The 12188-nt window shown below is 37.9% G+C and overlaps 1 protein-coding gene and 1 long non-coding RNA gene across 5 annotated transcripts in view; one reads left to right on the top strand and one right to left on the bottom strand.

Annotated features, from left to right (window-relative positions):
* Nucleotides 1–7151: 7151 nt before the first annotated feature.
* The window catches only part of LOC125670177 (SCY1-like protein 2), a 51458-nt gene continuing 46421 nt past the window's right edge, over nucleotides 7152–12188 (top strand). Inside the window, exon 1 of one of the 4 annotated variants that reach the window (XM_048905177.2) lies at nucleotides 7152–8237. In XM_048905177.2, the coding sequence (XP_048761134.2) occupies nucleotides 8088–8237 (150 nt within the window). In that variant the 5' untranslated portion in view covers nucleotides 7152–8087. Of the gene's footprint in view, nucleotides 8238–9605; nucleotides 9645–12188 lie in introns of those variants that run through there. The other 3 variants (XM_048905178.2, XM_048905179.2, XM_056164039.1) reach the window with 3 other exon arrangements.
* Nucleotides 7185–9425, bottom strand: LOC130054404 (uncharacterized). Its single transcript, XR_008802715.1, has 2 exons — nucleotides 9122–9425; nucleotides 7185–9001 (listed from the first exon to the last, which is right to left on the bottom strand). It is a non-coding gene; the product is annotated as an uncharacterized LOC130054404 (long non-coding RNA).

The raw sequence follows: 12188 nt of genomic DNA, 5'->3' as shown, positions 1-12188 counted from the left end.
TTCTTTTGACCCGTTGATATTCCCAGAATTCCTGCTTGTATCCGGGAACCCGCCCAGTAACAATTCACGTTGTAGAATCCCACAATTGTCCTCTTCTACTTACGCTTGAATGTTGTACAGTTATACATGCTATAAATCTATTTTATTGAAATTGTTAGAATTTTATAAGAGATTAGACGAATGACCTTTCAATGCGATGATTTTATTTTGTTTTACTATATAAACGTCATCTTGATAATCCATTGAACATTTTACAATGCATGATATTGAATGTAGTTTGTTAATATATTTGATGTTAGACAAACTGTCTTTGAACGTGGTGATTTTATTTTTATATTTCACTGTATATAAACGCCATTTCATCCAGTTAAACATTTTACAAATCACGATATAAACGTATTATATTAAAGTTGCTAAGAAATATATATCCGATATCAGACAAATTGTCTTTGGACGTGATGATTTGATTTTGATTATACTGTGTAAACACCATCTGATATTTTGATTGCTGTTAGATGTTCTGTGCCGCTGTAGATTGAACTGCTTTGTCACAACATTGTCACTCGCTCTAGCTCATCACCACGAACTGCTTCAACACTAAGAGGCGTCAAATCCCAAAACGGAGCGACTTCCGGTCGTCGTACGATACAGCACTTTTGTTCCTAAACTTGGCAAACGTCCAACCCACGAATTGAAAAGATGGAAGAAAGTAAAAACAAAAATATAATGCTCTTGAAAATAGAATCATAAATTCGGGCAACAGAAGCTCGAGGCTGCTTGACGGTCACGTGATTACGTATGTAGGGGCCCTTGCATTCCACAGATATGCGAACATACAGAGAGCTTTCTGTCCAATACAAGCATGACCATAAAATGTAGATGGACCTTTTTCACTTTAGGGACATAAGGTGTAAGGTAATGTCTAACCAATAATTGCAGACCTTTCGTCCAATGGTCATCAAACCCCTAGGCTGAGTGGTCATCGCTAGGTGATCAGCCATTTTGATTTGCAGGTCAAATTTTCCTAACCGACAAGTTAGAAGATTCAAGCTCTATACACAAATTGATTAACACAAATAGATGACCCCCTTTTGGTTTTCATATCAAAAGGTCACCATGTTTTCTAAACATGGATTTCAGTTTGAGAGAAAGGGCGCCATCAGATGTTCTACAAACATGTCTTGTTAGTATCATTTTTACATTCTCGTTACATGTAAGAAATGAAAACAATTATATGCAACAGCTGTCTCTATTCTACGTGTGATGTTTAAGTAATAAAATGTTTTCTTTGGTTTGTTAAACGGAAGATGGAGGTCGCAAACATTCCAGGAAAATACACACCTGCGTTAACGGTTAATGCAATTTTTTCTGCAATGTTTGTGACGTCATATTCCATTTAACAAACCAAAGAGGACATCTTAATTCTTTATGTTTTTCTGTATATTTCACTACTAATACTTTCAAGTACCTGAAATATACTTTTAATCTGTAAGTTATTCAAACATCACAGCTGAAAGTCTCCTGCACTAAATACTTGTCTCCATCTTTAGTTTGAATGATGGTAGAGGGAAATGGTCCATGAATGATGACAAACTCTAAACGCATAGAATACACCATTATATGATATAGGTAAGCTTTTATTATACTTATTCAAATAAAAGGTAAAAAAAAAAAATCAAAATAAAAAAACATATTTCCTGACAATTTCAACAATGCCGCGAGTTTTTGAGATGTATATATATTTATACGTGAACAGACGGCACCAAAAACCGGATCTAACTATAGATTGAAACACAACGTGCCTTCATAGTTGCAAATGACAAACAATAGATTTCAATATAAATTAATTAAGAAGAACACACAGTGAATGTAAATGTTATCTACATATGTCTTGATCGGTGGGCAACCCCCCCCCCCCCCCCTCCCCGGAGAGAAGAGGAGGGAAGGGTCTATCAGAAGACGTATAACCTCCAAATCGATGAAAGCAACAACAAAATAATGAAAAATGTATCAACACTGACATGTCCGTCGTCTCTTCCACACAGACAATATATTATCTCATACGACCCCTTCATCTTGAGCAGATTCTTTAGTAATCCCTTTCATCTACACATTAAAATGTTATCCAATTTCTGAATGTCTTTGATGCAAGTTTGCTAAAGGTTTCTTTGGCATAATCTTCTCTTAACACGTGTTTTCTCAATTTTATGAGAACATTTGTAGCTTCTCTAAGTGAAACAATTGACCTAATTATTATAGATATATATGCTTTGATGTAATCCAGTCTCACCCTCTCTCTCTCTCTCTCTCTCTCTCTCTCTCTCTCTCTCTCTCTCTCTCTCTATTATGTCCCCCACAATATCTAGTACCTGCTGTCTGTTGTAGTACTATAGCAGTGTAAACCAGTACATGTGTAGTACCTGTTAACTGTCTGTTGTAGTACTATAGCAGTGTAAACTAGTACATGTGTAGTACCTGTTAACTGTCTGTTGTAGTACTATAACAGTGTAAACTAGTACATGTGTAGTACCTGTTAACTGTCTGTTGTAGTACTATAACAGTGTAAACTAGTACATGTGTAGTACCTGTTAACTGTCTGTTGTAGTACTATAACAGTATAAACTAGTACTTGTGTAGTACCTGTTAACTGTCTGTTGTAGTACTATAGCAGTGTAAACCAGTACATGTGTAGTACCTGTTAACTGTCTGTTGTAGTACTATAGCAGTGTAAACCAGTACATGTGTAGTACCTGTTAACTGTCTGTTGTAGTACTGTAACAGTGTAAACTAGTACATGTGTAGTACCTGTTAACTGTCTGTTGTAGTACTATAGCAGTGTAAACCAGTACATGTGTAGTACCTGTTAACTGTCTGTTGTAGTACTGTAACAGTGTAAACTAGTACATGTGTAGTACCTGTTAACTGTGTATTGTAGTACTGTTACAGTGTAATCTAGTACATGTGTAGTACCTGCTGTCTGTTGTAGTACTATAACAGTGTAAACTAGTACATGTGTAGTACACGTACCTGTTAACTGTCTGTTGTAGTACTATAACAGTATAAACTAGTACATGTGTAGTACCTGTTAACTGTCTGTTGTAGTACTATAACAGTGTAAACTAGTACATGTGTAGTACCTGTTAACTGTCTGTTGTAGTACTATAACAGTGTAAACCAGTACATGTGTAGTACCTGTTAACTGTCTGTTGTAGTACTGTTACAGTGTAATCTAGTACATGTGTAGTACCTGCTGTCTGTTGTAGTACTATAACAGTGTAAACTAGTACATGTGTTGTACATGTACCTGTTAACTGTCTGTTGTAGTACTATAACAGTGTAAACTAGTACATGTGTAGTGCCTGTTAACTGTCTGTTGTAGTACTATAACAGTGTAAACTAGTACATGTGTAGTACCTGTTAACTGTGTGTTGTAGTACTATAACAGTGTAAACCAGTACATGTGTGTTGTAGTACTGTTACAGTGTAATCTAGTACATGTTTAGTACCTCTACATTATGGACTAACATTGAAGTCTTGGTTGTACTGAACTGCAGTAGAGGAGACTGTAGTCTTACGACGATTTCTGCAATATCAGGTACTTATTTTCTCCCTCAGTGCCCTCGTCCGAAAATAAATATTTTCTTGACTATTTGATAATAAAACAAAACAGAAAAAGTGAATAGGTTGGTTGCGTTCGTTACAAGATCGCTCTTAATAAGCAAACATTAAATCAACAAAGCTGAAAAATCACTAATGAAAGCATATGAATTCAAAACTGAAAATGGGTTGGGTGGGAGGGAAGGCTAAGGCACAAAAATACAAAAGCGACCTTTGTTGCTTGTAACGAACTTCGCACTGCCCGAAAACTGACCAGAAGTAGTTTATATTCTAAGCGCAAAAGCTCTCGTGCATGAGCTCAAAAACCCGCGAAATGTATTTACGGAAAATAACGAAAACTGACGAAATGTAAAACGTAAAGAAATATATGTAATCTAGAGATCCTTGTGTGTCGTGTGCATTTATCGGCTACTTCAGCAGGGGAAATATTGCATACAGGTCGCGCACGCTATTGGTGTCAATTTTGGTAACGTTAAAATGACGCTAATAACGCAACGTCAGAACATCGATGAAAGAAAAATATATAATTTATATACCAGGGGGTATGACAGTGGGGGCTATCGTTTTCTGTATGTTTATTTGTTGTCCGTGTACTGGTCATATTGAATTTTACAATATTAGATGCTATTCAAAAACTTTTTTTTTCTTTCTGCTAACATCCTTATCTTGTTCACGGTCACGGAGGAAAATGACCAAAAAGTTACACTCTTATTCTATCACGACCATCGTCCTCCACTGCATCCGGTGTTAGTGAACGGCACCGATGTCTCTTTTGAAAACGATTCCCTAGATACTAATCATTATCTCGCCTTTCATTTGAATAAAAACGTTCTCTTCTTCTCGTTTTTCTTCGTCTCCAGATGACCCGGATATTCTAGAGATTAAGTCACCTTCATTATCGCAGAGAACGTGCTCAGATATGCAAACATGGAGCAAAGCAAGCCAGCGGTTCTTCCGTGTCACCCTCTTCCTGAAAACGATTGATAACGTAAAAGTTTCTATCAATCAAACGCAGTAATATCGCGTATAATTCCCAGATAAAATATCAAACTCAGTACCCCTCGTCATTCTTGTCACATCCGAGCGATCGACTTGGAACTTTAATGTGGTTACATTTGCATTTTAGTAAATTTTCGTTCCCATGTCGGCTGATGGTCTGTAAATTACCAGTAACTTGTGTATGGTGTATAGTAATGAACTCGGATGTCGTGTTGTTTTAGTATTCTAATCCGTCTCATAGCATCAGCACTACCGGTATAGCACAGTACTTTTTTTCCTGATACAGTATTTTTCATACCGATGCCCTTCTATAGATTTTGCTACTGTCTGCTGATACAAGGCGCTATATGGCGGATGTTCGTCGATTAAATGACAGTAAGTTCACACAGCAGCTGTATTCATTACACGACTTTAGTCCCTGACGGAGGTTACCATTTCAATCATATTGGAATCGCACTTTCCTGTCAAAGTTTGCGAAAGCTAAGGATTTTAATGGTCTAGAAAATTATAAAGATAATCGTCTTCATCTCTTTCTTTTTAGTCGTGAATGATCACGCCTTGACTTGGCAGCCTCTAGAGATTACTACCGATTCAATTCATTGAGACTAGTTTTATGTCCGTGTTTGCCCTACTCTTAATTTTGTATTCTTTATAGAATTACGAGATTGATCACTGTTCACTTTTTCTTACAAACATACGAGGGTGTGGTAACCATACATACATACATATACATACACATACATACATACATACAAACATACATACACATACATACATTCCTACATACCAGTGTTTTTTAATCACAATCCTTTACCACTCGATTGTACACTCAGATTTTTATTTTGTAGTACATGTATTCAGACACTGGAGTTTCATTACTGGGACGTAATTTCATTTGGAGTTTTCGTTCTTTATTCTGTATTACACACGTGACTAGTATTTGGACTCATTGAGAAGACGTGTTATTGGACTCGTCCAGAAGAAGGCTGTACCCTGTCATGTTATTGGACTCTTCCAAAAGAAGGCTGTACCCTGTCATGTTTCAGGAATCGTACACATGGTCAAATTCAACCAAAAATGCTACAATGCAGCCTTGGGTAAAGGATATTCAATTGGATTATGTTCCCTGCCAATGGGAAATAATTAAGAGTGAAAATGTGGAGAAGCGTTTAAAAGTCAAGTAGGCAAAATTTTGTTTGAGAGCTTCCATTTATACTGTACATTCTAGTTTGTCCATACCATGACCTCTAAAGTCTGTGTGGGACCACACAATGACCTCTAAAGTCTGTGTGGGACCACACAATGACCTCTAAAGTCAATGCGGGACCACACAATGACCTAGAGTCTTTGAGGGACCACACAATGACCTATATATTCTGGGGGACCACACAATGACCTAAATATTCTGGGGGACCACACAATGACCGCTAGGGTCTATATGGAACCACACAATGACCGCTAGGATCTGTAAGGAACCACACAATGACCGCTAGGATCTGTATGGAACCACACAATGACCGCTAGGATCTGTATGGAACCACACAATGACCGCTAGGATCTATATGGAACCACACAACGACCGCTAGGATCTGTAAGGACCCACACAATGACCGCTAGGATCTGTATGGAACCACACAATGACCGCTAGGGTCTATATGGAACCACACAACGACCGCTAGGATCTATATGGAACCACACAATGACTGCTAGGATCTGTATGGAACCACACAACGACCGCTAGGGTCTGTATGGAACGACACAATGACCGCTAGGATCTATATGGAACCACACAATGACCGCTAGGATCTATATGGAACCACACAATGACCGCTAGGATCTGTGTTGGACCAAAAAAAGGAGTTTACAGTTGAATAGAGGAATGTACAAGAAAATTCATTAGAAATTTCCTTTTCAAAAAGTACATGGACAATAGGGATATAACTGTCAAATTATTATACAAGCATACACAGCTAGAGTGTAGATTCAATTCTTGTTCTCATCATGGCGGGTCACCAAGACACGTGTAGATTTGAGATTAAATGAGATTGAACCACAGGAGTACCTTTAAGGAGGTCAATATATAGGTGCATGCTCATGTAGTGTACATTTCGTGTTTGTTCGAATCATGACCCCGTAAGTCTGGAGGGACCACAGGAGGTTTCGAATCATGACCGCTTGAGTCTGGAGGGGCCAAAACAGGGTCCAATGACCCCATAACTGTGATGGGGCTACAGGGGGGTTCGAATCATGGCCCCCGAAGTTTGGAGCGGCCATTGGAGGGTTCCGTTTTACACAGGATTATATAGATTGTATCAGAAACGCAAGGATACAATTTGTCAAATTATATCTATTGCATCCTATGTGGTGGAGATTCAAGTCTCATGACCAAACTGAGGACATTCATAGGATTTTATGTTTCATATTGGAAAAAAAAAGCAGCTTATCAGGTGATCGACTTGGCCCTTGGGTCTCTTTTTATGTAGTTGTTTAAACTCTTCTAACATAGTAGAACAGATATTTCCTCTCTACTGATGCGCATATAGCACCCACGCGATAAAATGCAATGATTTCAAGGCACACTAGTAAAAACTTTATTGGATATCTACACTTTTTGCAGAAAATTGTTATTTAATGTGGAGAGCGTTACCGTGACTATTTATTCCACTATACCGTATTGACATTTCATATGCAGCTCACAGTTCCTTCTATTGGGAAAAGCGCCCGGGAGTGCTTAGAGCGCTATAAAATCGCGATTTAACCCTGGTATATTGAACCCGATCTGAAACAGTCAGCACTGATTCTGAAGACTGTGTACACAGTAATCCTAGATCTCTGAATACTCCAATGTGGTCTAGCGTTGATTCAGCTAAGGCCAAGAATATCTGCTCTCACATCTTTCTACCAAGGAACCTGACATGTCGACAAGATGCATGGATCGTGTAGGACACCAGCATTTGCTTGTTTACTGATGGCAGAGATTTGGCGGTATATAAGTCTGTGTTAGTCCTCACCGCCAATAGATTTTGAAATCAATAGCAGTTTTTGCCGTGATATGCTTATAATGACAAGCAAACGGATGTTTCCGCTCTAACGTTCCCGGCTGTTTGAAATGTTCAATACAAATCTAACTATCGAATGGTGATCGCCATCTTATGTCGCCAAGCCTCTCCTACAGCTGAAGAGACCCTCCCCTGATATAGAAATAAGTGGTCTAATTATTGCATACATTGTCCCCCGACTGTCATCGATTGGAAAAACATGCCTGTCAATCCTCGTAATGCCACTAACTGGTCAGAAATCGCCTTTACCAGTCTTGGAAAATTTTAATTACACTTCCTTTCTGCAGTTTGCTGATGTTCAGTGAGGGATTGCGTATCCGCCATTCTCTGGGGGATTGACTTCCGCGGACTGCCGGGCGATTCTGTGTGATGGGATTACGACCCTCCCTCCCCGGAGTGTGAGTCAGCATCATGGATATGTTATCTCTAATTAAAAGTTCCCTGGCATCCGAGGATGCCAACCCTATCCACCGCCTGTACAGGGTGGGGCAACAGGTGGGGACATGTGGTCAGGAAATGGTGTGGCGGATCCACGAAGCAGAAAGCATCGAGGAAGAAAAGGTTGGTTTAATATGTACCGTAACGCGATGAAAGGCGGCTTCTTGTAATTTTGTGTTTTTTAAAAAATTCTCAATATACTAATCATGCGTGCAAATAGGCGATTTCAGAATCTGTAGAAAATTTAATTATACCGGGTGGAATTTCCCCCCTGCCCGTAAGTAACTACAAGTTTGAACACACTTTTAATAGAATTATTCTGTTTCATTAAGAACAGACATTCGTTGCTTCCTTTCATTTCGACGAAAATATCAAATACGATACTTTTATTGCAGCAGTGCATACATGCGAATAGATATTTCATTCCAACTTTCAGATTAATATCTATTTTCATGGAATTCGTCATCGTGCGTTAAATTGAGAATCAAATTAAGATTATATGTTTTCCTGTAGTATGTATTTATAATAACAAAAATGTTCCTTAGTCAGGGCATCGTTTTGTTATTGTGAGTTCTGTCCTGGTTTATCTTCAAAGAAAACAATTAACAAAAACTAAAAATAAATCCGCGCCGTGTGAAGTTCGCCGTCCGCCATACAGCGGTGAGTTCTCACAATGGTCGCTGCTCAGCGCCTTGTGACCACTATTAAACGGAGCAAATACATTATTTATCTCCCGACTAATAAAACAAAAGAGTGTCAAAATTTATCCATGACAACAGAGACCTAATCACGACGAAATATTACTGAAGTCTATCGATCCATCAAAGTAGAGATTCACTTAACTTTGTCTGCAATCAGATCTTCAGATTCTGTCAATCAATGTAACACTGAAATCAAAAGTCATTAAATATTCATGTTCACAGCTTTTCTCCCATAAAGAATATAGAGAATAAATTTGGAATGAAATAACATTGATATATTTACGACATCTTTTTAAATGCATTTACCCGGTAGTAAATCGACACGGTTGTCAATCACCCATGGCGACAGCGGAAAATCTGTTAATTTCTAATAACCATGCCCTCCACCCGATGACTTTAAAATCATATGTACAAAAAATGACAGTTTTCACATCCACCATATCATAGATATTCTATGAGAAAGTCTTGGTGCTTTTCACTGATAAGTTGTGATTATTGTCGCCATATAGTGTACGTGTATTACGTCACTCATATTTGTGATTGTCGTCATATATTGTACGTGTTCTACCATTCTCTACCCAGAGTTCCGTGCGCTCCTCGCACTGCGAAGCTTGCGTAACGCGCTCTCTGGTGAGAGAATGGTGTTCTACATCACTGACGATTGCATTCACTACCCAGAGTTCCGTGCGCTCCTCGCGGAGCGCCCGGAAATGAGGCCCCATGTGAACCTTGCGTAACGTGCCCTCTGGTGAGAGAATGTGACGATTGTGATAGTTGTCGCTATTGTATGTGTTCTACATCACTGATGATTCTGTTAGTTGCCGCTATTGTAAGTGTTTTACATCACTAATAATTGTGATTGTTGCCGCCGTGTAAATTACAGGTGTTTTACATCGTTTGATTTCATCAGGTCAAAATAAAATGGGTCTTTGTTTAGAATTGCGGTCCACATGTTTAATTGGGGCCTCCGTGGCCGAGTGGTTAGAGCATCGCGCTCAAAATCACACGGCTTATCACCACTGGTCGGCACGGGTTCGAATCCCGGTAGGTGGGAAAGTTCGGAAGGTCGGTGGTCTCTTCCCATGTACATTGTATCTGGGTTCTCCCTTCCACTAATAAAAACTGGGCGCCACCAGATAATGAAATGAAAAATTGTTGAGTGTGGCGGAAAACATCAATAGAAAAAAAAGGAAGAAAAATGGCCAAATGGACAAAATTTTAGATCTGAAGAATCCATTTTTATTTTTTTCAATAGAGATTGAAAATACTTTTTGTCTTGCATAACTTCGTAACGATGACATTATCAGAGTTTGGTGGTGACTTGGTTTTCCAATGATTTTTCACCTTACGGGGGTGAGGTTTTCTCCGTCATATTGTTAGATAAGTTAGTTGACTATTAAACCAACTCTGTATCACTATTAATGCTGCATTACTTACCGTCTAAGTTTGTAAATTCCATTATAAAAACTACCACTTTTTCCGTTCAGATGATGACTTCCATATTTTATCTCCTGAAATTGAAAAGATTCTATAGTCTGGTTTTTTTTAATTAGCGATATACAAGAACAATATTTTAGGTATGTGGATATACACGTACTATGAATAAGTATTTAATAAAACAGACGATAGGAACTCTTCAATTTCAGGAGAGGAAATATTGTGCCATGGAAGTCATCATTTGAACTGAAAAAGTGGTAGTTTTTTAGTTTGGAATTTACAAACCTAGACCGTAAGTAATACAGCATTAATAGTGATACAGAGTTGGTTTGCTAGTCAAATAACTTATTTGAAGCGAGCGGTAATGTCACCTAGGTGCACATTAATTTCTAGAACCGACCGAAGCTGAATGTAAATTACCAGTGCTTCGAGATTCGGTGAAGGCATCAGTCCAAATACCCAGACGAGCCGAATCTAAGATTAGGTAGACGTTAAAGACATCTCAGAACAGAATTAGCTTAATTTAATTTTTTCGAATGGATGGATTTTTCCTAATTTTTAACCTAAGAAAAATCCTTGTAAGTCAAGAGTGGTATATAGGTGAAAGGAAAGAAAGTAGGAAAGTTTCACCTTGAATCGGATAGCATCATTTTTAAGGTCAACATGAGGGCATCTAATACAGAAATCCATGAAATATACCGCAATATTTAGAAATTCATCTATTTCTATAGAAAACAAATCCATTCCATTCCTAATTTTCATATCAGGAAAAGTCGATCACTGCATCGCCTACAACTGTACAGCTATTCGTATGTCCACTGAATATCCTTAGTGTAAAAGCAGTATTTCAATTCTGTGATAATCGTGGATCATTGCTAGTGTCATATTCTAAATTTGGAACAGGGCAATGAGGTAAATTCAAAATTCTACCCAAGTTATTGCAGAGATCAAAGAGATACCGCGTCCATTATTCTCCAGCATCAATAAAGTATCAGAACAGCGATACAATCGTATTAAACTTTCGCAAGAAAAATAAATGTATCACTGTGGGTTTAAAATGTAATACTTGTAATAAATGTATCCGTACTTAAAATCATTGCGGTTTCATTTTAAATTTTTTAAAAAGAAGTGTGAATTTTTTATGAAATTAATCAATAGCAACACTTACTCGATATGTTGTATTTACTGGAATGATCGTATCATTGACAATTAACAAGGTATCAATATCGAGTACATGTACAGATGCCACCTGCAATGAAAAAAATCGTTCCTTGTATATGAAATTGACGTAAAAAATTAACCCATAATTTGGTCAAAGTTTCGGTGATGGATCAATATGTGAAAAATTCCATCGATAAGTCATTTTCTATTGACGATTTCCTTTATGTGGACAATTACTGGTCCTTTAGATATAAGTGCAACAATTCTATATAATACACGATAATGTACCAATATTCATCTAATTGCACCGAATGGTCTTTTAATTGCAGTGCTTCATTCGCAACACAAGGATAGGTATTATCTGTGAATATGTCATGAATTCTCTACGATAGGTATTATCTGTGAATATGAATTCTCTATTTGAGCCCTTACTGTTTGACATCTATTGTGCCAAGTCCGCATACCAGCTGCTGTTATTTGTACAAAAATAAAATTTAAATGTTTATTTTTACATCTATCTATCTGTCTATCTGTTTATCTGTTTCTCTATCTCTCCGTCCGTCCGTCAATCTGAATGTCTGTCCATCTGTCCCAATCGGATCACATAACCGGAAAGAAGACTCAGACGTAGATAAGCGCAAATATTGCATCAAATCGATGCATTTATTCGCCGGTAGCGCGCATGTGGATGAAGTTAAAAGGCTAGAACGGAATCTTTGTACAATGTGTTATTTAAAAGTAAGATTAGTTTTCACCAGAGATTCAGGTTGTTGTT

The sequence above is a fragment of the Ostrea edulis genome, chromosome 4 (assembly GCF_947568905.1).
Source record: "Ostrea edulis chromosome 4, xbOstEdul1.1, whole genome shotgun sequence".
Lineage (NCBI taxonomy): Eukaryota > Metazoa > Mollusca > Bivalvia > Ostreida > Ostreidae > Ostrea > Ostrea edulis.
This window is presented reverse-complemented; position numbering and strand designations above follow the sequence as displayed.